Below are 27280 nucleotides of genomic sequence, written 5' to 3' on the forward strand. Positions count from 1 at the left end.
AAAAAACTTTTTGCATCTAATTATTCATTCGGTAAAATTCATAAACTTAATATGGGAGTCGACAAAAAAAATAATAACTTGGTGACGGACACGTACCATTGAACATATCACTATACTTACAATGGCCAGCCTAGTAATGCAATAGTGCAAACGGCGCAACTAATACTTAAGTTGGTCATAATTGTGAAACTATAAATTTTGAGCTCTCCTAAACTTGAGAGGTCAATCAGTCAATGTGATATTATGATGGGCCAAACTATGCAAAGTATAAAGTTCGTTAGGTTAGTACAAAAAATATACAAATTTCGAGGGCCCTAGCGTTATTACTGTTGGAACTTAAGAAGCGAAAACCGCCGCCAAATGCAATTGAAGCTGCGACTTGCAAAAGCTGACGACGGCAGCAAAAATGGCGGAGACAGGGAAACTCAAGAGCTTAGCGTTGTTAGGAACTGGAGCTGTTTTGGGCTCTGTTTCTACCGTCTTTCTTTATAAGCTTCTTTCAAGGTAAATATATGAGTTACCCTTGAAAATCAATTAAAAATATATATTTTTGGATATATATTATATGAAACAAATGTATTGTATTGATCTTAAGATGATGGAAGCCTGGGTAAATGTTAATTACAAGCTCCCCTGAATCCCTATTGTGACCATTCCTTTTTTCCCCTTGTTATTTGCAGAAATATAGCGAGGTCACACCTCAAAAATGTACCCAATTGCATGACACATAATGGGATACCTGCTTTGGATCTTTTAAAAGACGAAGTAGTTTCTGAACAATTGACCAGGTGCCATTATTTTCACTTGCTAATTAATTATTGTTTTAACTTTACCATGAAGCTAAGTTTTCAGCATTTAGGTGAGTTTTCTATATTATTATTTATTTATTGTTGCTAGGAATATTCAATTCTTTGGCGTCGAGTCTCAGCAGAAAGTGTCTGGATCTTATGTTGTTGTCATTGGTCTTGGAGGGGTTGGGAGTCATGCTGCTGCCATGCTCTTGAGATCGGGTGTCGGTAGGCTCCTCCTTGTTGATTTTGACCAGGTTGGTATGCTATTCTATATTTATAGCTTTTAGTATCTTGCTTTATCTTGTTAGTGTTTTTCCTCATTTGGTTCCTAGAGTTTTTCACCCACAACACCTTTAATAAGTATAGTCAAGTTTTGTTGAAGAATCAACTTTTTAATCTTTGTCATGCACTTTGCTTTCTAATGCAATAAATTTTCCGTTAATCATTTAATGACATCCAGCATTCAGTGTTAAAAATTATGTCTATTTAATAATTAAATATATTTTATAAATCTGAAATACATACATGTTTATCATAATATTTATAAACTTTTGAATTTAACAAACGGCTTTAATTTCAAAACTTGAGAAAAACCTGAATATATGTAGCCATATTTCCATGGAATCAATGGAAAAAAACATAAACAAAAGAACTGAAACAAAAGAACAACTAAACCTTGCACTTTATTGATACATAAAAAACTAATAAAGTCTACAAATTTCATAGAAACATTCTCAAAGAGGGTAGATACAGCTTGCTTTGCAAGTGTATAAATTGGGGTTAGGGTCTCTTACCATTTTCATGAAATAATAAACCAGTTCACCAAGTGCAAGAACTAAAAATTTAAATGGTTAAATCTGTTTCTGGCTTTACAATGACTTTTACTCTTCTTTTTGACTTTACAAGACAAAAAAGGAAATACACACTTGAATCCAGTGTATTTTGTCCTATAGTGTATTAAAATCTGTGTTTTTTTATGTCTTTTAGCTGTTGGATTCCATTATTATAAATTTACTCTCTCTCTTTCCATATATATAAGATCAGCATTATTATTAATTTACTCTCTCTCTTTCCATATATATAAGATCAGGACAACTTTGAAGAAAGAAGATATCTGGTGAATATTTCATGTAAACGAGATTCTGGAATGTCACGAACATCTCAATTTTACAAAATGATGCAAGCAAGAAAGAATATTTCTGCTGTTATGAACAAGTTTCTTTAAAAACCTTGCTTGTCTGTTGCAAATTTCAGTTTCCTTTATTGTTTATCAATGGCCTTAATAAGACAGTGTACTCTCAATCATCATAGCTGGAAAGAACTAGTTTAACTTTGTGGAACCATAGTTAGTTTCTTGCTTCGCTTATGAATTCAAGGTTCTTTCTTTCTTATTCTAGAAAATTAACAAGCCATTGATAGAATTTTGTTTTTTAATTTCTCTCTGTTTTTTCCTGTTTGGTGACTTTTTTCTGCCATCAAAAAATTTGGGAAGCTATACATTTATGAGTTTCTAGTTTCTTGTGATAGAAGAAGGAAATGCATGTGTCAGAAATAGCCTACCTTGCAATAAAACATTATGTTTCATTGTTTGTATTAGTGCAGTTATATTCCGAAATTTGAAATCGACATGTTGGGAGAATAAATATTTTGCATGTGCTTTCCAAAATAAAAGCATTACATGTAACTTTGAAGTTCAAGGTTATTCTATTTGATCTGCCATCGAAGTTGCATGAATTCATTTGAATGCTTTTAGTGCATTGTGGTATTTGCTTGAATATATGGATTGGTTACCAATATATTGGATACTTGTCTTCATCTATGGGCATGCTATGGTTACCAATATATTAGATACTTTTGTAGCTAACAGATGCCACTCATTAATGAAAAATCTTTCCTTCTTCAAAGGGTACTCTGGTCGGATGTTATGTCATCCTTAATATTGATAGGAGAGTCCAGTTTAACCTAGTTGCTTTACATTTAGCTGTACCTGGAACCATGTGTCCATGCTTATGTTATGTACCATAAACATATTGCATGGTAACATTTTACCATTGATTTGAATTCAATGAATTTTCTATTTTATATATGGTGTTATTTTTTCAGTTTTTAATTATTGTTATTATAATTTTTGTTGTTGCCTTTGGCCATCCTAGCCTCTCAATCGTTCTGGTAGTAATACATGAAAGTTATTGCTAGCAAAGGTAGAGTAATAGTTTTGCTTTAACTTTCTTTTCTTTTTTTCTTTTTCAAAAAAGGAAAAAAAAAGATAAAATAAAAAGAGACATTGAAGAGAGGTCTCAATTGTATTCAAATTGTATGTATTCCTACAAAAGGTACTTATAATTTGTTCGCTATGTGAGAAGGTATCAGTTTCATCACTTAATCGGCATGCAGTTGCAACACGAGCAGATGTTGGTACTCCGAAAGCCTTATGCCTCAAGAAGCATTTCTCTTCAATCTTCCCAGAATGCCACATAGATGCAAAAGTGCTATTATATGATGCATCATCTGAAGAAGAAATTTTGTCTGGCCACCCTGATTTTGTTTTGGATTGCATTGATAACATTGATACAAAGGTACCTCTTCTTGCTTAAAGTCTAAGTTTAGAACTAATTTTGATCACTGCCAGAATTATTTCTTCAATGCTAGATATTTACTATATTTTCATACATGGTCTTCTTTTTATAGTTGTCGTGTTGAGTTAGGGATGATCTTTCTTTTTGCTCTTTTGATATTGTATGCTTGTGATAGGACTTAGGGCTAAATTCGGGCTGGTTTTTATTGATTGAATCAAAAGAAAGAACAATCTTGACCTATAATTTGAGGGGTAGCTCATCTCTCCCAAAACTCCTAATTACTCTTAATACTAGACAAAACTCAGCATAAACCCTAAATGACTCCTTAATCTCTTATTTATACATGAGCCCTAATTAACGAATAAATAAAATTTCTAAACTGCCCCTGCCCCTAAAATTACCAAACTGCCCCTGCCCCTTTATATTTGCGCCTAACATAAGTTTTCATTAGTCTAACAGCATGGCCGATTAATTCCTATAATCATCTGAAGTTATGATACCTAGCCTTTTGGGCATGAATGGAACTGGACAACTTTTACTTTGATTTTTAAGTTTGATATATGAAGTTGCAACTTTAGATAGATCTAAACATATAAAAGCTTAAGTTGCTATGTAGGGTAGGAGGATAAAAATTGTATTTAAAACTCTTGATATTCCCCTTAAGTGGCAGCCATGGTGATTGTGGCATGGCAGGCAAGATGAGGTTTTAAGGAAGTCAAGAAAAAGGGTGTTGTAGGAGAAAAATTTATTATTGAATATTAATATAATCAATTTTCGCTTTTGCATAAGAATGAAAATGAGAAATTTATTATTGAATATTAATATAATCAATTTTCGCTTTTGCATAAGAATGAAAATGAGAAATTTTATGTTTTTCTACTTTGATGAAAATGTCATTGGCAAAGTGTTTAGCAAAGAAATAGATCGAATCATATTATCTTAAAAACTTATGTTGAGATATGTTTTTGTTTTAGATTTAGTAGACTGCTTATTAATGGGATATCTTGTTAGATTTTGAATACCATTGTTGGGGACTCTCCTAAAAACTTAAGCTTTTGGGATTAATATCTATTCCACATAGAATAATTGTATTATTGGACTATGAAATTCTTTGTTTTGAATCTTGAATCAACTTTAGATTCGGTCATTCGATCTTAAAGATGATTCTATGTTTGCAAGAACAAGCTTATACAGTCGGCCATGAATGTATATTTGGGGTTTGATATTAAAATTACTATTGGGTCTTTTCTTCTGATCCTAAACATTTGAAATTAAGAGTTATTTAACATGGTATGTTTAAATTGTGATGTTCACATTGTAAATTGTGAAATTTTATCTATAGTAGGTGGCACTTCTTGCTGCATGTGTACGTAGGGGTTTAAAGGTTCTATGTGCAACAGGAGCTGGAGCTAGAGCTGACCCAACAAGAATCCGTGTGGCTGATTTAAGAGAGTCAACAAATGATCCATTATCCCGAGCTGTAATGTATCTGGCTTGTTTCTATTTGCATCTCTTTAAGTGCTTGGCAAAGTATTAAATGCTTGTCTTTTTGGTCCTACAGCTTTGTTGCCTAGATAATTCATTATGAATTAAGGATGCCGATATATGCATTTGGTGCTAAAATTTATAGTTCCTGCTTGCAGATATTCCCAAGCAACCTGATGCATTTTTGCTGTTAGTGAATATAAATATATTAGGGAATAAATTATTTTCATAAGCATGAATGATGTGTGTAAAGCTGGTCCATCTGTCATATTCTAGGACACGCAATATATATATATATATATAGAGTAATTTTACAATAAGGGAATCCCTTACTTTATTGTAAGGGATAGGTTAAAAGACGAAAAAAATACGCACTCTAATATAGTTTATTGAAATCTGTGTTTTTTAACTTGTCTTTTACTTTAATAAAATAAGGAATTCCATTTTTCTAAAGTCACGACACACACACAAACACATAAAATCAGGACAACTTGAAGAAAAAGATGTTTGGTGAATTTTTCATGTAAAAGGGATTCGCGAATGTTATGAACATCTCTATTTTACAAAATGATGTGGCTAGAAACAATAATTCTGTTGTTATGAACAAGTTTCTTAAAACCCTTTCTTTTCTGTTGTGAATCTCAGTTGCCTGTATTGTTAATTAATGGCCTAAATGAGATAGTGTACTCTCAATTATCCTTGTTGTTCCACTGGCAATAAAATCCTTTGAAGCTTCGTCTTTTTTATTTTCTTCTTTCTATCTTTCTCTTCTGAAGGCTTCCTAACTCTTTCTAGATATAAAAGCTCGTATGACTTTGAAATTCTCATCAAACGTAAGAATTTTCATGTTTCTAAATTTTATGAAGTCATGGAACTATGTTAAACTGTTAGAAATTTCGTTGCACATTCTTAGCTACAATTCATTGGTATTGGCACTTGAGCTTCATTTGCAAATAGAAGTGTAAGTACAGAGATACCTGGGTTAACCGCAACTTCTTCAACAATATACCACCAGTGGTTTTGGAGTCGACCTTCCTTGGCCTACATGAATGAATTTGCTATATAATTGTTATATCATGATTTTCTTTTTCCTTTTTAATCAGATAGCACTATTTTCATTTTTTTTTTTGGCCATTGCACCAAGAATATGCATGAAGCTATGAGGTGCATCAAGAGTATGTGGAGCTATAATTTGTTGATGTCCCTGATTCCTGTAGCATAATTTTTCTCTTTTTTGTGTATCACCGTTTATTGAATAGAAGTCTACAATTTCTCTTGTATATCGTCCGCGGGGGGGGAGGGGGGGGGGGGGGTGTCCGCATAATTCTCTATTTTGTATATCACTGTTTATTAAATAGAAGTCTACAATTTCTTTTCTATATCATTGAAGGAAAAAACCAAAAAAAGAAAAAAAGAGAAAAAACTGAAGCTGATACCCTTAATCTTATGCTAGTTCATAATTCCCAAATAGTATCGCGAACTTTTAATTTTTCGTTTATGTGGCTGTAGAAGTATATATGCTGTGGTAGTTACCCTAAACCCTAAATTTTATTTCTTATAATAACTAGAAATGTTATATTCAGAAAACTTGAGTTTTATGTACCTAATGGAATTGCTATTTTTCAGGTAAGGCATCGTTTGAGGAAAGATTATGGCATTGAAGGCGGTATTCCTGTTGTTTTCTCGTTAGAGAAACCTAAGGCAAAGCTGCTTCCATTCACGGGTCCCAGTGGAGAAGATGAAAACCCTTCAGATTATCAAGTAAAGATGCTTAGTTACTATTCTGAATTCTTTTATTGCTTTTAGTTAGTACTGATATTGATAATTCAGCTCTCATTTACCAAAATCCATAAACATATATATATCAAGCAATACATTCACATTCATAATTCTTGTCTTATTTACAGATGGTGCCCGGGTTCAGGGTTCGCATCATACCTGTTCTGGGTAGCATTCCTGCAATATTTGGAATGGTCATGGCCTCCTATGTTGTGACACAACTGGCAGAACTGCAAGTCCAAACTGAGCCTATAGTAAATATGGATGTCGACCATTACCGTCTGCTTCATCAACGCCTTACTGAGCATGAGGAGTCATTATATGGCACAGCCAAGGAAGTTCAGGTATGAAAATATTCCTTTACACTTGTGTTGGCTGATAATTGTAGTTTTTTAGATTATTTTTCCATCTGTTGTCCAAGTAAAATGTTTGGCACCTTTTCACTCTGTTTAGAATATATGCTGACTATGATGATAGGTTGATATAGGTTTTACATTTATTGCTCCATTGCTTGTGCTTCTGGGCATTTGGAGATTGTTTTTTTTAAAAAAAAAAAAAAACTTCTTGCTAAAATTTCATCTATTTATTTTGTACTTGGAAGAAATCTCTTATTTTATAATTGTAATTGAAAGTCAATAGCACTAGAATTAACATTACTTGTTGAATAAGTGTAAGGTTTTTATTTTTATTTGTTTTTAAATAAAAGGTTTTGGCTTTGATACCAATTTATGGATCTTTGCTACTGCACACTAGGTCATGGATTTTGATTTTCTGGAAATATTAATCCTTGTGCATAAAACAGATTGAAAAGTTCTATAGAAACCTATTACATAGCACATTTGCAATATGTAGTAGATTTAGCGGACGAGGGCACTCTTGTTTACCATTTGCCTTAATGTCATTCATGTAATCAGTGCCTGAATAGTAGTTTGAGATATTGAATGGAATTGGATAATTAGATCCTCTTTTCTTTTTCCTATGGATTGAAAGTCCTAATCTTGTCGTATGTATACCTTGGTTGCTGTAATCTTCTTTTTCCTATGGAGTGAAAATCCTAATCTTATCGTATGTATATTTTGGTTGTTATAATCTTTTCTTTTTTTTCTTAAACCACTTATATAGAAAATTAATGGATAATTGAAACTCACTATTAGCAATGATTCTAAGCTAGTTGTATTGTGTTTATGGAGTCAATAGAGCCATTAATGTCTTTGTTTCATTTTCAGTGAAAGTTGCTCAACTACTCTCAAACTCAAAGCTACGATGGACCATTTATGTAATAAGTTCATATAATTATACCTTATTACTTACCAGGCTTTTATCTTTTACAGGTAGATGTTGAGGAAGTGATGTATGTTGCAAAAGAACTGTGGCATGGACGAAGTGCTTGGGAGCATTCTGCAAAAGATGTGGGGCGTGGGATGTGGCGATCAGTCAACGAGTTGATGCTTGTGAGGTAACATTTGTTTCTTTTCATCATAAATAATATGATCAACGTGATCTTTTACATATGGTGAATGTTAATAATGCATAACAGAAAGTTCAGGGATTAAGCTTTTCTCTGAACTGTTTTCAGTTTTAGAGATTAATGCTAAGAATCGTATGGTAGGATTAAGGAATAGAGTAGGGTTTAAGGTCAAATTATGAACATCTGATAACTTTTCTGGCCTTCTGGACTATCTTATAGTTTGTAGGCTCCAAGTACATATATTGATGATGGCAATGTTGTGATTTTATGTGCTTAATAATTTTAGGTTTTCTTGCTACCTGTCTTGTCTCTCTTCTTATATGGACATAATATTTGTTGGAGAATTTATCATTTCCATTGCTTCATTGAACTCTTCTTGTAGTATCATTGATTTGGGTTACATTAGTTTGGTTAACAATGAACTCCTGTGAAAATTTCATCAAAATTGAACATAAAACGGATGGTACAGGCAAAAGGTTTCTAAGATGTTGCCTTCCTAGGCAGCATGCATAAAATAAGTTGAATTCCTCCAGCCAGTTGGTTGGACCTGTGAATAGAAAGAGACAATGGGGGAAAGAAATGGATAGATGGAAATGAATATATAGAAAAAGCAATAGAAGAATCCAATTAAAGCAAATAAAATCCCTTAACCTCTAAAGATAAAATAATTTTATGTGTGAATGGCTGTAACATCATTATCCATCAATACCCCTCAGCTGAAAGAGTCTCAACTTTGGCTGGTTATGGTACTAAAAATTATTCTTCAAAATGTGTTAAAGATATTAAAATCCTTCTGAGCCCAAATATGAGGTGTGTCTACTGGTTTGTTTGGTTAGATCAGAAACTTTAAAGAAGATGCTGAAGTTGATCATTCTAGACATTGGCAGTTACAAGTGAGGTGAATGCTATCATGGTGTGGTAACAGGTGAAGGACTTGCAAATACAACCAAAGAAATCAAATTGCACAACGTTAAGCATTCGATGAAGAGATTTCTTGGACTAGTTTATAATATCCCATATTGCCAGAAAGAGAGTTCTTGGACTAGTTTACAAGCCATGGGCTCTCTTGAATAAATAGACGCGTTTTGGGTTGCAAAGCCCAATGACAAAACAGTGATAGAATGTTTGCTCAAAGCAGACATTGGACTTGAATCTTGCCAAGACCAAAGAGGTGTCTATCAGAAACTAAGCCGTGTAGACCTTGGTGATGCATTTTTCTCACTCTTCTAGTGACATCTTTTGCACCTGACCTATTGAGATGACCTAGCTAGTATCTATAGTATATTCTCAAGGAGCTTGTTGCTGTGCTCCCTGATGATTTAGGCTTTCTGAAGATAAGATATTATCGGCAAAATGTTTAATTGCGTTCTAAATTGGACCTCCACTGTGCGAGACGAAGGAGAGAGATTTTTTACTACTTGTGAACTCATCTGAAAGTCGGTCCTAAAATTTGCTAAATGAGTGAGGAACATTTGTCAATTTAGTACTAAGATCTGGAAGTCTTGAGAAAACAGAGTGAAATAAAATTGGAATAGCCAGGCAATGACCATGTCTGTCACCACTTTCACTTGATTTCAACTTTTGTGTCTCACGTACTTGAAGCTATTTTTACTTGCGCATTTGCTTGCTTATAGTCTGTGTTTCTTGAAACCCTAATTAAGTGTGTAGAGACCTTCAGAACCCTGTATTGTAGCACCAACTGACAATTAAAGTGCTAAATCTTCACATGCCTACACGAATTTCTAATAACTATTTTTTCTCCACTATAAGAGTATAATTGCGTTCGGTGATCTCATTTAAATTTCAGCTAGTATCATTTACAGTCAAAATACTGACCAATCACGATATTCTCGGTACAGTGGCTGACTGGCTGTTTATGAATTTAGTGTTATGGCTGTGCAATATGTATCCCAATGAAATTGTTGTCCTTTTAAGGGTGACATTGACTGGCATTGCATTGTTGTTAGTTTATTCATTTTTTTTTAAATTCAGGTGGGACCGAGAAAAACCAGCAACTGTATCAAACTTGGTTCTTTTGAAATTTAAAGAGGTATCTTGGAGCTTCCCTATCTCTAAACAGCTACAATAGATTTTAAAAGGCATGCTTGTTTGTCGTAATATTACTCAATTATATTTCCTGTTGAATTCATATATAAGTTTAATTGATTTTAACTATTTTGTTGTGTCACAACTATTCTGCACTGGTAGTTGCTTTGATCTTTTATCAAATAGTTTGTTAGAAAGCCACATAATCTAATTACTTTCTAGCTGATACACCATATAGGTGTACTGTTTCTTTTTTATTAATTCTTAAAAGCATTTTATCACTGCAGCTGAACTGAATCATTCCTAATTTTATTGTCCACTTACACAGAAATGAATATTGTTGTTTCCCGTCTGGAACAAAATTGTCATGTTACAAGCATGGTTCCTTAATGTTATCACTGTGATTTTAAATATATTCCATGTTTTTTCAAAATCCATAGCTTCATATATTTTAACTTCTCTTGTCAAAACTGAGAGAACTTAGAGCCACGATATCAGTTTATGTTTGGTTAGGTTAAGGCATCAAACGTAGTGGCAGGATGAAGCATTTTATTCTTTCCACAGAGAGAACAAATAACTTATTGGAGTATCTTAGGAAATAAATAGAGAAAGAGAGCATCTTGTAGTCAGTGACGGGGTTCTGTTTATTCTTCCCTTCCCCTAAAGGCTAAAACCTAAGGGGCTTCTAAGTTATCAAATGCACCCCTGATGAGAGGATGGTATTTATTTTGCACTTAATTATTTTTCTCGATTTCCAAAGACCAACTAGCATAGCATTTGCTTTTGTTCTCTGCAGGCAGATGAACATGAGTCAAGGACACTTGACGATATCAAGGAAAAGGAACCTGCCTTTTTTGAGAGGGTTACATCTGTGTTGAAGCGAGCTGAACTGGAATTTCTGTTGCAACTATTCTGAAAGTTTGCAATCCAACTTTTGATGGAGACTGGTCCGTCTCTCTGAGTCTTGACTCCTTTTCATTTTCCCATCTTGTTTTTTTCCTTTTTGAAATTTAGAATTAAGTATTTGTTTTGTTTATATATTTCAACAGATGAATCCAAGAAAACAACCAGAATTTTTTAGTGGGAGTCGACCAAAACTGGGTTTCGGCTTTGGCCTATCGCCTGAGTTTCTGTTTCTTCTTTTTATGAATCATGGAAGAGGGTCTGGCCCTTTCATTGTAATGTCGTCTAGCGAGGAATAGAAATTTTTTTGTTGGACATTTCAAGTTTTGGATTTTATTAGACATTTCAAAGCCAATCCCAGATAATTATTGTCTGATATAGCTACGTTTGAAAGTAAAGATTAGATTGAATCTGAATTATATGTATAGATTTATCTTTTGTTTCATATATTAAATAGTTAAAATAACTATGTAAAATTTAATTTAATGAAGTTAAAATAACTATTTAAATAAATAGTTATATTAATTTTTTTTTAAGAGAAATTCATTAAACAAAAAACTATTACAAATTCTTCAGTAACCAACTGAGGTGGAACAATACTCTACTTTTTAGGACCTGACATAAAACTCCCACCCTAGCAACACTATGGGCAACAGCGTTCGCAGATCGACAGACAATTGAGAATTCCTCTTCTCCCAAATTTTGAGCTAAAAAATGACATTCCTCAACTATGAGTCCAAAGCCATTCGGACTTGACCGGTTCTCAGTTAAAACCTTGAAACCTTGAAAACTTGAAGACAGTCTAATTCAATTACCACACGAGGAAGTCGCAGATTCTTCAACCAACTAAGCGCCTCCCGAACTCCAAACGCTTCTGCTTCTTCTAGCCCTAAAACCGCCAGCAAAACTATCACACTTTGCAGCCAAGAAAGTGCCATCAGAATTGCGAACCAAACAGCCAAAACTGATCTTTGATTGAGAAGAAAACACAACAGCATCAACATTGCATTTAACCCAACCAACATGAGGTCGTTCCCAGCACACAGCCCCATTAATCCCAAACAGCTTCCAACTAATGTCTCTTTGAGGTAAAAACACAGAGCTACTAAATTTTTTTTTTATTCATTTCTTTTTTTTTCTTTAAGGTTTAGTCTTAAGTTTTTCCAGACTTCGGTATAGCTTACCAAGACTTGGGTCGGTATGCAAAATGAATTATCTTCCCGTCTAAAGTCCATTTCGGTTTTAGATATCAATAGTTCAGATATAGGGCTGTCATTTATATACCATACCAAAAGAAGTTATCTACTCTTTGTTATCAATGCTTCAGAGAGCTTGTAAAGGATTCAAATCAAACGTTATCATCTTATTTTTCGAATGAATGAATACACATTCTTTGTTTGAAGGAGTCTGTTTATGTCTTATGAACGAATAAGCAGATGAACAAACCCAGGTGGTCAAAACCTTTGGTCAACAAATTTTGTTGGTCGCGTCGTGACTCCCCAACAAACATTCTCACGAATTAACAAGCAAATTTCAAACTTAACATTTACACTCTTAGATTATTTCTTGGTATTACATGAAGGATCAGTAAGCCTATAATTATTTTTACACCTCTAGATTATTTCTTGGTATTACATGAAGGTTCAGTAAGCCAATATTTTTTACAAAATTATCTCTGAGTAGAGATTTGACACTTATTTCAACAAATGTATTATTATTTTAAAATAAAATTCACGTGGTTTTATGACGTCTACAGTGATTGTGTAAAACTTGTAATAATATGTTGTTCAGTAAAGGACCAACAAAGTGTTGGTTTCACTAGTAAATGGAGTCCCCTTAAGTAACTTGACTGGGTTTGCTCCTCAGTTCAAGTTGCAGGGAAGTCGCATTTGTTGGGACAACCTGCCTCCCGGTTCGAGCGGGGACTTCTAGTCTGAGTTGTGGTACGGATTTAAAGGTGTCTCCCACAGTTGAGGCCCTCCCCAGAATACCTCGTGTTCGAGCGGGGACTTCTAGTCTGAGTTGTGGTACGGATTTAAAGATGTCTCCCACAGTTGAGGCCCTCCCCAGAATACCTCGTGATTAAGACAAAAAAAAAATGTTGTTCAGTAAAGGGAGAGGACCGGCTTTTACATATATATTTTATTCTTTATTATTTTCATTTGATAGTAGCCATTACATTTATACGCTTTAGTATGATTTTTAATTAGTTTGTTTAGAAAAATAGTTGGAAATTCATTCCACTCTTTGACAACATCATCAGGTAACAAGTCTATTCTCGTTGCCTTAATCAACCGTATCGCAACATCTCTTGCTAATACTCATTCTTGAACTTGATCTTAAATCATAGGTTCTAAACTACTACTGTATTCTTCCATTGGTCTACCACCCCCAACCTTCTCAACTCTTTCCTCAACAACTTCGATGCACGTGTACTGGAGTTGTATTCATTCGCAAGACAAAGAAGTACTCCATTGAACAATGGATGTCTATACATTTCTTTAAAAAAATCAGATGATAAGAAAAAATTAAAGTTATCTTTCTTTATTATATTAAGAGATTGAGATAAGTATGCATTTTTCACGTATATTAGATTAAAAGGATCAAGAAAAGTATACGTTTATTTTACATATATCTTTAATCCTTCATTATTTTTATTTGAGAGCAGCCATTACATGTATGCGCTAATTTATTCCTCTCTTTGTCAACATTATTCGGCAACAGGTCTATTTTGGTTGCCTCAATCAACCGTATACTAACTTCTCTTATTGATGCTCATTTTTAAACTTAATCTTAAAATATGGGTCATAAACTACTGCTATATACGTCTTTTGGTCTATCTGCATCAACCTCTTCAATTCTTCCCTGATCAACAATTTTCATGCACATGTACTGGAGTTGTATTCATTCACAAGACTAAAATAGATTCCATTGAACCTACCCATTTCTTGGAAAAATCAGATGATAATATAAAATCAAAGTTATGTTTTCTTATTAAATTAAAGAGATTTAGATAAGTACACGTTTGTCATGTATACTAGATTAAAAGATTAAGAAAAATATACATTTTCTATGTACCTAACTGATAAACATAATTATTAAAAAAAAAAGAAATGAGAGTATAGAATATACAAAACCAATTATTGAAATTTTAAATAAACAAAACTTACAAAACTTTTTTTAGATAACTTCACAATTAGTAACTTCCTTCATTTTTCATGTTTATTAGAATGCAAGTTCTTAGGGCAAAGACGTAGAGCTACTATTTGTTTATTGTTATTTTTTGTTTGTTTATTAATTTCTCTTTTTTTTTTCAAAAATTGAGGCTTAAATCATTCCATACTATGGTATTGCTCACCATGACTTCGTTAGTAAGTAAAATGGTGCATGAAGTATCTTCTGACCCAAAGTCCATTTTGTTTTTTGAACATCAAGAGTTCAAATATTGGGGTTACGATTTACATACCGCACTAAAAGAAGTTATCTACTTTTGTTTTTCTTGAAGTTCGGAGAATAAAAAGCAATCGTCTTTATTTAGAAGCTAAGTAATGTAGGTGGAGAAAGGAGATAATTAGCTACCTAATGTATTGATGTAGGAGAATTAGTATGTTTTACAGCATCTACACTGGTTAATGAAGAAAAATCATTGTGTCAAAAAGCATGAAAAGGATTCTCACAAGCGTTATCATCTGATTTTTCGAATGAATGAATAGACATTCATTTTTTAGATGAGTTTATTTTTGTCTTGTGAATGAATAAACACTAGAACAAACCCAAGTGGTTAAACAATTTGGTCAACGAAGTTCGTTGGCCACATCAGTGACTTCCAATAAACATTCTCGCCGATTATGAAGCAAATTTCAAACTTATGCATTTATACCCCTAGATTGTTTCTTGTTATTATACTAAAGTCCAATTAGTCTGTAATTATTAAAAAACATCCTTAAACTAAGATTATATTATATTTTTTAAAATTAATTTTGCATGAAACTATGACTTCTAGACTGATTGTGTGAAACCCATAACCAATATGATGTTTAGGGAAGAGCGAGGACCAATTTTTACATTTATCTTCAGTTTTCAATCACTTCAATTTGCTAGTAGTTATCACAAGTATGCTCTTTGCTCTTGTTAGCTAATTTGTTTGTTATGTAAAATAATTTTCTTTAATTACTTTGATTGCACATATGAAGCTAATGGTATGTTTCCTTATTAAATTAAAAGAAAAATTAAGAAAAGTATACCTTTTTTATTCTTACAGAGTGATTGTATAAAACTGATGACAAATAGCATTTAGCAAAGAGAGAGGATCAATTTTCACATATACCTTTATTCCCACATCACTTTGATTTGCTAGCAGCTGTATGCTCTTTGGTCTGGTGGTTAATTTGTTAAATAAAATAATTGTCTTAGAATACTTTGAGTGCACTTAAAAAAAAAGAAAAAAAATAATAGTAATAAACAATAAAGCATTCAAATGAAGTAACAGCCATAACCATGTATCTTAACAATAATCTGATAACTGACAAAACAATCAAATGTTATTCGCTGTTTTCATTTACTACTAAATATGATACAAGATAACATGCATTTCTATTTTTAAAAATGTCCAATTAAAATAAAATAAGTACAGAAAATACCCGTTACAAAACACCCCAAATGAAATGCATTTACAACTTTAAGCTAATCATATTACCACAAAGATCTCGCGGGATGCATTACAAGCCCACCTACAATTTAGGTTACTGCAAGTGCAAGGTCTATTACCTGTACGGGAAACTAGTGCAAGCAAATTTAAGGCTACAAAAATATTAAATTTCATTTGCATAGTGTACGTACAAACCTAATACTAATCCCCAAAATCCGACCTGCTTTTGACATCCAGTCTCTAAAAATACAACAGATACCACAATATTAAAAGGTTTGCAGTATCACTGAAATTCACATGGGTAAGAAGGAAAATTCTCCTGCAGTGAATCGGCTTCAAGCTAATAATTTTTAGCTTCCGATGTCTCAATATCACCACCTAGTTAGCCTGGACCTGAAGCGTTTTAGTTCTGAGGTTAGAGATCGATCGAGCCTAAAACCTAGGCTGAATCAGGACTCCCGAAGATGATTAAATACAGCCAAACAAAGACTGCAGTGTTTCTAGACTCACTTGAATGGTTTATCAACAACTCAACTTCTCCTAGAAGTGACAATGCTACAAGAAAATCAGGCTGGAGACAGCAAAATGACAGGTGGACCCATGCAGATGTAATTAACGAAACAGATCAGGGAAAGACCATATTATGAACCTCGCAAAACTGTCAGACTCCAAAAACTCAATATGGGCAGTCCGTCCAATGAGATTATTCAAGTTCCTACCATGAGAAGAGGTATCAAAATTGACATCACAGCGCATGAAGACTCGATGCTCAGATGAAGGGGCACGTATCTGGTCCAAGCAATCATTTAACATCTCCTGAAAGACTTTCCCCTTTTTTGAATAATCCCAAAGAGATGCCTGGGCTATCTCAATTCTAGCAGAATGATACGGAACATAACCATCCTGAGAGGCATTGTCTCACATGTTAAAATCATCGGCAGCAGGAAAGATGACTAACATTAAACTTTTCTAAACAATCAGAACAAATTTATCTATCTATTGTCCAATTATAAGGTTACAATAGAGGAGCAATACCTGGGGTGAAGAGATAAGGATTATATTTCTGAAGTTCTCCAATGTCCTATGCTGAAATAAGGAACAAGAAAATGAGGGAGGGGAGGAAGAAGGTTTTAGCAGTTTTCAGTGTGTAACAAACTAGCTTTAGAAGCTTATGCTTTGAAATGCAAAATATCTTAAGAGGTAGGCAGAATTCTTTTTGCAATCCTTTCAATACCTTACAGAGTTTGTATAAGAAAGTGTTCTGGAGATCTGGATCATCTGAGAAAGTAAGTTGATGAATACATTGAGTGCCCTTGAACTTCTTCAAGAGCCACAACCCTGAGTTAAACAAAGAGTTTGAACTATACAGATAACCCAAGTGTGGACCGGATATAGAAACATATGTATACAAGAATCTCAGATATGGTTCCATCATGCTCTCTGCAATACATGAGCACACATTAAGCAATCAATCACAAACTAGTAGGAAAAAGCATACGGCCTGCAATGGTGTACACACCTGTTAATGCAGCTCTTATAATAATGTTCCCAATAGAATGCCCAACAAAGCTAAGCATGATATCTCTTAAGTTACCACTTCTAGAGGCTTTATCCATTTTCCTTTTCACGAAAGAAATCACCTCCTCAGCCAGTCGTTGTCCCATTTCTCTGAAGTCTCCATATGTTTTGTCTTCATTTACCTCCGACATAAGAAACTCTATCTTGGGATCTATCAAAAGCCACTGATTCCGAACAAGCCGTAAATCCAGATGATGTCCCTATTGATGTATGAAACAAGATGAGTACTATCAGTAACATGAAAACTAAAGTGATACCAATCATAAATGAAGGGGACTGCATAGAATAAAGGTCAGAAATCAAATCAAGAGTGATATAGGAAGGGTAACAGGGCATGTAATACTTGAAATGAAGTGAGATCTTCAATACCACACTTATAATCCAAATATACCATGCATGTTTAAATAATTTTAGAGACACAAACTAAGGTTTTTTTTTTTTGAGAAGAGACAAACTAAGTTTAAAAAGTAAGAAAATGGATAACGGTTATATAAGAAAATCAACTAATCATATAATATAGACACACTCTCAGGAGGAGACCATTACAAAATAAGCCTAAATACTTCTTATTGAAGAAAAAGAAGGGTAAAATTCAAGTTATCATCCAGATAGAAAGACAATCTTCAATTTATCCCTAAAAAGTGTAAAAACTTCAATTTACCGCCATTTTCGTTTAAAAGATGAGGGCAAATTGGGGCACATTGATGACTCTTTCCATTTTTTGGTCTAGTAAAGGGGATAACTTATTTTGGGGGGTATATTGAATTGTCATTCTAAATAGGGATTAATTGAAGTTTACCATTGGAAAAGGAGGGGGGGGGGGAATCATTTCACAAATTCTATAATGTAAATTATCGAATCTCAATTCTAACATTTATAGGATATAACTTTATCCTCACTGAAGCTTCTCCATTATTGTCATAATTATTGTTAGGCTCTTCTGGTTGATTTTAAAACAAAATTGGTCTTCATTTAGTACATACACCTTTTAGACAATATAACTTCGAGCAACAGAGGGACTAACTATACAAACTAACCTAATTTGTATGGACAGAATTCACGAGCTATAAAGTCTTTTGTTGCCTTATGAAAAGTATAAAAACATCATATATGAAAACAAACATATATGTATCAGCCACTCTAGAATTTGCTTTTAGAAAGTATAAGGTATCATATCCTTTCTCCATCAATCTAAAATACAGAAACTAGTGTGGTGAAAAGGGAAGTTGGTCTCCTTTGACCTGGGCCATTTCCTAATGAATCCATACTCTTCAATCCACTTTCTTTACATGCACAGATACAACTATCTACATCCCCATAACGAGCTGAGAGAGGAATAACTCTATGCACGCATTTTGTAGAGTTCATTCCCACATTTCATGAAATTATTTTACTGGATTCCTTATCTTCTTAGTAACTATTTCTAACCAACTGAAATTGGAGAATTAGGAAGCAAAAGAGATTAAACAGAAGAAAGAAAAAAGTATGAACAAATTCAAGCTAGGGAAGAGTAGAAATTCCAGCTCTAGATGAGACAAACCTGAAACCCATGTACAAATACAACTATTTTCAAAACCCGGCCACATTGTTGTGAGCTAGCTCCAGTTGACTTTTTCACAGCCTCACTGCTATGTCCACTATGTACACCTGGGTTATCTCTCTGGTCTGGATGACAGAAATATGAATTTCCACTGGTTTTATGCAATGGTGCTTGCACAACACGATCTACGATTACAATAGGAATGCTTGAAGGATCTCCAAAAATATACATGTCTTGGAGTGACCGATTGTTGATCTGACCAGAAGCAACACCAATTCATAAATTCCCAGGAGCAAAAAATATGAGAATGAAGCACTAAAAACCAATATCTTACTCTCATCTGTGCAATGCTTCGTCGATGTAGCTCAGCACGCATTGCTGCACTTTGAGCAGGCTGTCCAGAGAGGGGAAAAGATCCAGATTAAAAGACTAAGCAGTCAATAATGTATACTACAAAAATAAGAAATGATGTTAATTACATCATCGCTGATGCCAAACTTCCGCAAACTCAAAGCTTTCCCTCGGGTACCCGGGTATGAAGACTCATCAACTCTGCTACTGATAAAATGATGAGGCAGCTCAACCTTAGAGTACACCATCCATATTGACCATTCAGCCCTGCGGTCACTAGCCCATGCATCACGCAGATATTCCATTATCTTTCTTCTGTTAGCCCTGGAGGTGAGCAATTTAGGAAACAGAACAGATGATGCTTAAGCACAAAATCAACAGATTCAGCAAGTTAAGAGTAACCATGATAAGTATGGTATCAATCAATCATCAATAAAGGAGATTTGAAGACGTTCATTCAGGCTGAAAAGGAACTTCCAAGCCTTTCATAAAGAGATAAGATAAAGAGTTTTTTTAGGAATTTAATTTGCATTAGAATGTCAACAAGTTGCATTACTTTTTCTAGTTTAAAATTTGTCAAAAGAACATATATATAAAGACATTTTGAGAGCATAGACCGGAGTTTTTGTAAATATATCCCATTAGATGAAGTACTTATGAGAAAGCTCAAATGTCATCTGGAACAACATATGACATGTAATTATTACCAATTCTGATGATAATCATGTAACTTATGCATCAGCTAGTCAAGGGCATCACAAGCAATTTATTTGTCAAGAAGTCCGAGCATATATGGCAAGGGAGCGTAAACTTTACGAGATACTTCATGAAATGATGACAACAAGAGACTCCAGGAGGGCAGTTCTGGAGCATGGATAAATAGTTCATCTTTAGTGAACTTAACCCCTTTAACTTTTTTTCTTACCATCTTTCAAGAATGTATTTATTAATCAATCCATTAGTAAATTTATAAACAGTATTTTCAATTCTTATTTCATAGGCAGTTCACAAAAAAATTTATTTCTTGAAATTAAAATACCTGCAGAAAAATCAAAATTGTATTCTTTAATTAACATGGGTAACATGACTCCAAAAATTTTTTATTCAGGGCTGTATTCGACTACAACTCAGTAGTAAATCTGCACTAAGAAACTATCTTTTGCTAGAATTGTGAATCAATAGAACTCTATTAGTTTTTATTTGCTCAAAACAAGTATCATGATTCTTCTCCAACCCTCTATATCAGAGTCCACGCCCTAATCAAAGTAAAACAATTTGTTGAGCCATTAGGGCATGAATGGGTAAATACTAAATAAAGTGATCAAATTTCTATATTGTCGCAAGCGTGATTTGCATAACGTGATAAAATTTAATAAAACTTAATTAATTTTTTCTAGAGCTAACTTAGCCATACATAAGTAATTAACTAAAAGGTGCTCAAGTTGTATGACGAAACAAAATAAAAATAAAAGCAAATATAATGAAATTTAAGAAAACCAGGAGATTCTTAAATCAATTAAATCCAGTGCAGAAACATGCCTGTGAAACATCAAAAATGTATTCCACAAATACAGAATTTGATTGCCCAACGTGTGGAAAGCATTTAATAGATCATCCCATGGTAAGGAGTGAGACAAACCATCACTTTGAAGATCTTTTGCACCATCTGCTTTCCGCTGAAGGACAGGAAAGGTAAACAATAAGTGTTAATGAAATCACTATAAAAGAAGCAAAAGTAGTTCAATGCCAGAAATGAAGTAAAGACCTCAACACCATTCTGTGGCATGCCCAAGAGTTGCACTGGAACTTCACCATCCATTGAACCAAACAACATATCATCCAAATCAATTGCTTGGTCAATTGCTTTACTAATTTCTTTTAGATCTTCAAGAAGAATGTCACGAGCAGAAAATAGGGCTTTAATAAGCATGAGCTGAGTGGAATCTACAGAAGCCAATTGACTCCATATCTTCTGGGCTACGAAGTCAGACTGTAAGAAAAAAGGGTTGAGCAATAGCCATATAGAAACTAAGACCAACATTAAAAAATAAATAAATAAACAAAAATGAAAATAAAGAAAGAAAGAAAAAAAGGAAAGTCCCAAAAGGCTTCATAATAAATATATGGATTAAACAGTTTAACAAAATAAATTCGAGAAAATCATGGCTTAGACAGAACCATCCACAAAAAGATCTTCAAAGATACAACAGACTTTACAGGAAGTTAATATCATATAGGTTTAGTCATTGCAGCCTACGAGTTCCACTCTCTTTGTAACCTCCAAACCCTCCCAAGCAAATCCACTGCAGATGTCATGAAACAATTTCTTGCTGTATTGCATTGAAATACAGAAGTGAAGAGTTTGACTCTATCTTCCTTCAGCGTAAGGAAGCATAAGCTAGGTGGGAGATGGCATTAACATTTGAGGTTTCTTATGTTATGAAAGTGTCAGGAAGCAAGATGCTGTTGTAGCTTCAAATGTTAGTTGACCTAGCTTGATGTGGATTATCCATAGAGAGGAATAATAGGGATTTAAAATGCATTGTGTCACCTCATAATATATGTCAATATGACTACTTGAGGGATTTTGTTACACATGGCTCTCAATTACTTGTCCTCTAAAAATCACATATCATTTTGGACCTTTGTATACTATTATCTCAACTCCTACTCCATTTCTATATTGGTTACTCTGGCTTCCAGAAGATTTTCTTTTTTCTTGCCCTGTATTGGATAAATAAAGAGTAGAAAACCTTGGGAAAGTGTCCAGATCCAGAATAGCTTATTGATTCCAGAAGCAACCATATCTAATTGCCTGTTTACATATCAAAATATCTTATTTGATTTCTTTTTTTTTTTTTTTTGGTCGAAGAAACAAAAGATTAGATTTAGAACTATATGATATATGCACAAAGATTGATAGGGCTATAAATCCACAAAAACTAGGACAAGAAGTCCCATCAATACACTCAAAAAACTATATAGATCAAAAATAGCGTAAACACACAAAAACCCATGAAATCAAATTAGATATCTTATTTGATTTCATCTCTAAATAATATAAGAAAATTTTGATTTAACATTATTCATGCCACTTTCTAAAAAGATATAAACAGTCCCACTGCAGAAAGATATAAGCGTTGTTAGAGAATATATTGGCGGTTGTTTACAGCAGACAGGAATGACCTCCTATGTAATTCTTAACAGAAATAAGCCAAATTTTGTACACTCAAATAATCTAAAATTTGAAAAATCAGATCATTACTAACATTGTTTCATAATCTGGGCAAGTGCTCAGTCACAGGTCGTGCATGACACATCAAGATTCAAGACCATACTCTTAAAATGTTAACTAATTAATGCAACCATGCAGAAATCTTCATTAGAAGGAGTTTATTTTCATTAAATATACATCAACGTCTTCTCCCTAAAAGTTATGTTTCAAGTATGAAGGAGGGAAATGCAAGAGGGGGAGAGAGAGAGAGAGAGAGAGAGAGCTATAACATTTTCATTTTTTCACTTTTTGTGCAAATCATTCCATCAAACATTTTAAGGGGAATTTCTTTGTCAAACAACATATGTTTGGAGCACGTGTTGGTCAATTTAAGAATTTCAATCTTCCACTCTGCCTCTACTCCCTCTTTTTTGTGCCTAGGGTCAAAATTATAGGAATTAGGCAAAACAAATCGGTGTTCTATTGGTGAAAGACAGGGGAAAGGAATAAGGGGTGGAGGCAATCCCATATTCTGCTCATAAAAGAACTCCAATGTTGAAAGTTGCTATGTCGGTATAACATTATCTCATCTCAAAATTCCAAGAAAAGCAGACTACATTATCAAAAAAAAAAATTATTCAAAAATTCATGGACAATCATGAAGAAATTTCTGACCAGGAATACAAGACAAAGAATTCAATTAAAGATAATACACAAGGAGATAGTGAGATACAGAATCTACTTTGAACCATCACAATCTTCACTAGGAATATTTCTAGTAACCCAATCAATACTCAATGGAATTACTCAATTGGCAATATTCTGATAAACACGTGATCCACAACAGACTTGGAAATCAAGACCAAATGTTAGTAACTGCGGGAATGTGTAAAAGAAATGAACATGTAGTTTTGACAAGTTCATCAACTTAAAAAACTAGAACTCTGAGAAATCTAGGTACCTTTGGTGGAGCCGTGGAAGAACTAGCTTTTAGTAGACTGACATGTACACTAACATCAACAAGGACAGCATGCAAAGAATCAAAATGAACAGGGCAATAAGAATGCAACCCTAGAAGTGCTTTGGGAGGGATTCGAAATTCATGAACTGCAGCAGGGCAAGCGTCCAGAGATGACTGCAAGTCAGGGCTGCATATAGGGCATTAAAAATCACCACTTTAGGTTCAGAGAACTGTTGAATGGCTATAACATTCCTTCAAATTGGTGTTTAACTTCATTTCAATAGTCAATAAACAAATAGTTTCATCAACTAACCTGTTCTCCAGCACAGAAGCATACATCAGCTCAAACTTCAAAATGACAGCAGATGTTGATAGAACCTGCAAAACTAATGTTATATCAATTACCAAGATATTTATGAAAACCATCAAAATCTAACAGTATACAGGAACATGCCAAGAAGTTGAGATGGATATTCTTTCAAAACCGAGGTTACATTGGATTCACAACTTGCTACTCTTTTTAAATCATAAAAATACTTATGTTTCATCCATTATTTTTTCTTTGAAAATAGATACGTCGTAAGCTACTCCAAGTTTGAGCTTCTTTTCCCTCCATTTGCCATAAAAATATGTGATAATCGAAATTTGTGTATGATGAGGAAGGTAATAATCCTAATGTAGGTATTAAGCTAGCCTTGCATAATGAGGAAGGTAATAATCCTAATGTAGGCATAAGCTGGCCTTGTGAGTTGCTGCCATTTGGACAAATAAGCTGTTTCAATTTCTACATGCCTATTCATTTTTGGTATCCTGTATATGCTACTTCAACTTTTGTTGGGAAGACCAAAAAAATTTAACTACAGGACCCAAAAAAAGAAAAAGGTTCAGTATCAGACAAGAATTTTTTTTTTTTTTTTTTTTGGGGCTCCTTTTTGCCTTTTGCACTAACTTTTGTGCTATTTTTGGTACATAGAGCATTAATCTTTTTGGGTTACCTTGTTTGCTATTCTGATACCTCCAAAGCTTCAACTCATGTCAGAAATACAGTTTAAAAAGCAAAATACGAGTGAGAACAAAGAAGTCAACTACCTCATATTTGCTAACAGATAAATTGAATGCAATCATAACTGATAGATGCACATCCTGCCTCGCATATTTGATCCGAAAAGGCTGTGTTGAGAAACTATTTTCCGCATCATCAATTCTCCAAACTCCATAAAAATCATCAAAGCCCAGTTGAGGAGCTGCAGATAAAAAAAAATAGCAGCATCTCTTAGCTTTTCAATTTATCTAAAGCAAACATTAAAATTCAAAAGACAACAACAAGCTCTCAGCAAGATCAAACATTCTTGTTCAAAGTAAAATATCTCTCTTCACCGGGTCAATGACAAAATGCAGAACATTAAAATAAATAGTCTTATCATTAATTTTAATCCTATGGAGTTTGATGGGTGAGTGTTTGTTCCTTTCAATCATTTGGTTGAATCTCAAACAGCTAGCTATTACTAAGTTTCTACCAAATCACATCATCGCCCTTCCCAAAACTTGCTAACAAAGGAGAATATCAGCGTACCACTAGTCCCGCGAGAACTTCTCAATCAATTAAATAGTGATTCACCACAATGCGTCTTGAGAACATAACACTGAAAAATTCAACTTGTATATAACACTATCAATTAGCAACCCAAAATAAACAATGCATCTCACAAATCAACAACTATAAGATTTAAGTTGGTGGGTAGTCTACTAACAGCTAAAAATGGATGATTAAAGAATATTATAGATATAAGGATAGATATAAGCTTCACATTTTCTACAAGTAATAAGTAACCTTCATATTGAACAACCCTTGCCGGTGTTCCCACAGCACTACTACTGTACTCACTATCTTCCCATCTCAAAGTAATCTTAATTTGATACCACCTGCATTTAGCATTCAATTTTATAATTAAAACTCAAAACAACAACTAATCAAACATCCAAAACTAAGTAAATAAATAAATAACATGAACTTACTACTTACCCTTGCTGGAAAAGGTCAAGATTATGAAACCTATGAATGTAAATGGCGATTTCATGCACAGCATCTAATGTAAACCCCGCCTCCGCCGCCGCCGACGCTATTGTTACTTGTGCTGCTGATGCTGGTGGCGATGTTGGCTGCGGCGGCGGCGGCGGCGGCGGAGGAAAATTAGGGTTTGGGAAGTCTGCATTTGGCAACCTCTTTGTTGACCAATTTTTACCAACGAACCATTTTAATCTACGAAACATATGTAAGCTTTCAATTTCATACTCTCACACTCTCCTCATTTATTCATAGAAATTAACAAACAATTTTAAGCAACCCAGTCAACACTTAAATTTTTTTTTGGGTTTTTTATTTTTTATTTTGGCTCATTTGAAGAAAAATAATTTATTTTTTTCTCAGTTTGACAAATAATAGTAATAATGATGAAAATGAAAGGCTATAGTAATGATGATAGCTAAGATAAGTTGCTGTGCAGTGTGAGAAAAAGAGAAATTAATGAAATTTGTTTTTGTCTTTTTATTGAAAAATAAACCAGGGTGTCGGATCGGTGACGACACCCGGGTGTGTTAAGCCCGTGATTTGTTTTTAACTCTCTTTTTGTGTGAGCCACTTTGGCCGAGTGGTTCGGGCTGCTGCCCTCCAACTCAAAGGGCAGCAGTTAGAATCCCCATAAATATATTATGGGAGTATTTTTTTTTAATTAAATTTGAGTGAAAGTAGTTTTTTTTTTTATCTAAGTGTGAAGAGTAGACATTATCCAAGTGTGAGGAGTAGACATTCCTTCAATATTTGTGAGGGTTAAAATTTGGGCAGCGTTCTATTAACATTGATGTAAGTTGATTCCAATAATAATTTAATTTGTAAATATTAATTATAGTCTCATATAATATGAGTTGTAATTTGAGCAATACTCTCATGTAATAAAAAAAAAAACTCTCTTTTTGTGTTTGCTTTTACATTATTTTGTCTCACATTCGACATCCCGTTATAAGAATCAGTTGGATCCGAATTAATGACTGGGTCGCATGTATTGGATCAGAATTGACCGGTCGAGTTCTTAAAAAGAAAACACAAAATAATTAAAATATTTTTAAAATTATATATTCATTGATTTACTTTTGTTTAAAAAGACAAGTTTTATCATTTTACTCTTCTATATTTATCTAATATCTTAGAAAATAAGTGGGTTTATCATCACCAAAATATGAATATTATTTAGTTTGTATATTAACTGATGCGGTAAATAATATGTATCTATTTGATTAGTTTAAGTGATTGATAATTAATAAATTATTATTTTTAATTCAAAAAGTGAATTATTGTTAGTGATACACGGGTTGAAATACAAACAAGTTTTTAAATTGAATAAGCGCCATAACTCTTTTTTTAAGCACCATAATCATTTTTTTATTCTTTCTAATAACGTATGTGAATATTTTAGCAAACAATTAACTCACTTTTTGGCCCAATTTTATGCGTGAGGATCATTAAAACTTAAATACTTTTTATATTTGAGTCCAAGATCCAACTTGAGAGATAAGGATCGACCTTCCAAAGGTTTGCATCCTAAATTCGAGTCTTGCTCGTGTGGATGTGTTAAATAAAAAAAGAAAAAAACACTATTTATTTGATGTGTCGCATTGCATTTTATTAGATTCAATTCTATTCTATTAGACGATATTATAAATTTTACATTATTCAATAGTGCATAATTGACTTGGACGAGTGCCCTTCAAAAATAACATTAATGGAAGAGGGAGATATAATATAGGAGTGCGGTAAGAAAATATATATATATATATAGAGGGGGGAGGGGGGGGGGGGGGGGGGGGGGGGGGGGGTTGGAAGAGGAATTGTATTACTTAGTCAATATTCATCAAAATTGCTTGAAAATGAGAATAAGGCCTTAAA

The 27280-nt window shown here is 33.6% G+C and overlaps 2 protein-coding genes across 7 annotated transcripts; one reads left to right on the forward strand and one right to left on the reverse strand.

The window, feature by feature from the left end:
* The first annotated feature begins 209 nt into the window (after positions 1 to 209).
* On the forward strand, positions 210 to 11365 carry LOC18042346 (tRNA threonylcarbamoyladenosine dehydratase). Of its 4 annotated transcripts, XM_024184065.1 has the most exons (11): positions 210 to 504; positions 681 to 788; positions 898 to 1045; positions 3155 to 3367; positions 4713 to 4847; positions 6479 to 6613; positions 6760 to 6975; positions 7963 to 8087; positions 10092 to 10149; positions 10942 to 11092; positions 11195 to 11365. In XM_024184065.1, the coding sequence occupies exons 1-10, from the start codon at positions 407 to 409 to the stop codon at positions 11059 to 11061; spliced, it is 1356 nt and encodes a 451-aa protein (XP_024039833.1). In that variant the 5' UTR covers positions 210 to 406; the 3' UTR covers positions 11062 to 11092; positions 11195 to 11365. The 4 variants fall into 4 exon arrangements, 3 of the variants coding, with proteins under 3 accessions (XP_024039833.1, XP_024039835.1, XP_024039834.1); XR_002905356.1 differs by lacking the exon at positions 10092 to 10149; XM_024184067.1 differs by lacking the exon at positions 4713 to 4847.
* A 4476-nt stretch (positions 11366 to 15841) lies between these two features.
* LOC18043041 (protein FAM135B) lies at positions 15842 to 25966 on the reverse strand. Of its 3 annotated transcripts, none has more exons than XM_024183293.1 (14): positions 25364 to 25966; positions 25172 to 25263; positions 24430 to 24584; positions 23654 to 23718; positions 23341 to 23527; positions 20931 to 21155; positions 20705 to 20841; positions 19294 to 19480; positions 19149 to 19208; positions 18815 to 19069; positions 17216 to 17474; positions 16931 to 17136; positions 16732 to 16782; positions 15842 to 16599 (listed from the first exon to the last, which is right to left on the reverse strand). In XM_024183293.1, exons 1-14 carry the CDS (start codon positions 25609 to 25611, stop codon positions 16309 to 16311), a joined length of 2418 nt encoding a protein of 805 aa, XP_024039061.1. In that variant the 5' UTR covers positions 25612 to 25966; the 3' UTR covers positions 15842 to 16308. The 3 variants fall into 3 exon arrangements, with proteins under 3 accessions (XP_024039061.1, XP_006432281.1, XP_006432280.2); XM_006432218.2 differs by having other exon boundaries at positions 19294 to 19489; XM_006432217.2 differs by lacking the exons at positions 25172 to 25263; positions 25364 to 25966 and adding an exon at positions 24914 to 25129 and having other exon boundaries at positions 19294 to 19489.
* Positions 25967 to 27280: the final 1314 nt, after the last annotated feature.

Source organism: Citrus clementina, unplaced genomic scaffold, assembly GCF_000493195.1.
Source record: "Citrus clementina cultivar Clemenules unplaced genomic scaffold, Citrus_clementina_v1.0 scaffold_5, whole genome shotgun sequence".
Lineage (NCBI taxonomy): Eukaryota > Viridiplantae > Streptophyta > Magnoliopsida > Sapindales > Rutaceae > Citrus > Citrus x clementina.

Coding starts and splice junctions, on each gene's coding strand:
- LOC18042346 (XM_024184065.1), top strand. CDS start 407: ATGGCGGAGACAGGGAAACTCAAGAGCTTAGCGTTGTTAGGAACTGGA. Junction 1,046..3,154: donor TCCTTGTTGATTTTGACCAG/GTTGGTATGCTA, acceptor CTATGTGAGAAG/GTATCAGTTTCATCACTTAA. Junction 8,088..10,091: donor AACGAGTTGATGCTTGTGAG/GTAACATTTGTT, acceptor TTTTAAATTCAG/GTGGGACCGAGAAAAACCAG.
- LOC18043041 (XM_006432218.2), bottom strand. CDS start 25,611: ATGTTTCGTAGATTAAAATGGTTCGTTGGTAAAAATTGGTCAACAAAG. Junction 19,490..20,704: donor ACATTTTTGATGTTTCACAG/GCATGTTTCTGC, acceptor GCTCACCTCCAG/GGCTAACAGAAGAAAGATAA. Junction 19,070..19,148: donor GAAGCATTGCACAGATGAGA/GTAAGATATTGG, acceptor GCTTCTGGTCAG/ATCAACAATCGGTCACTCCA.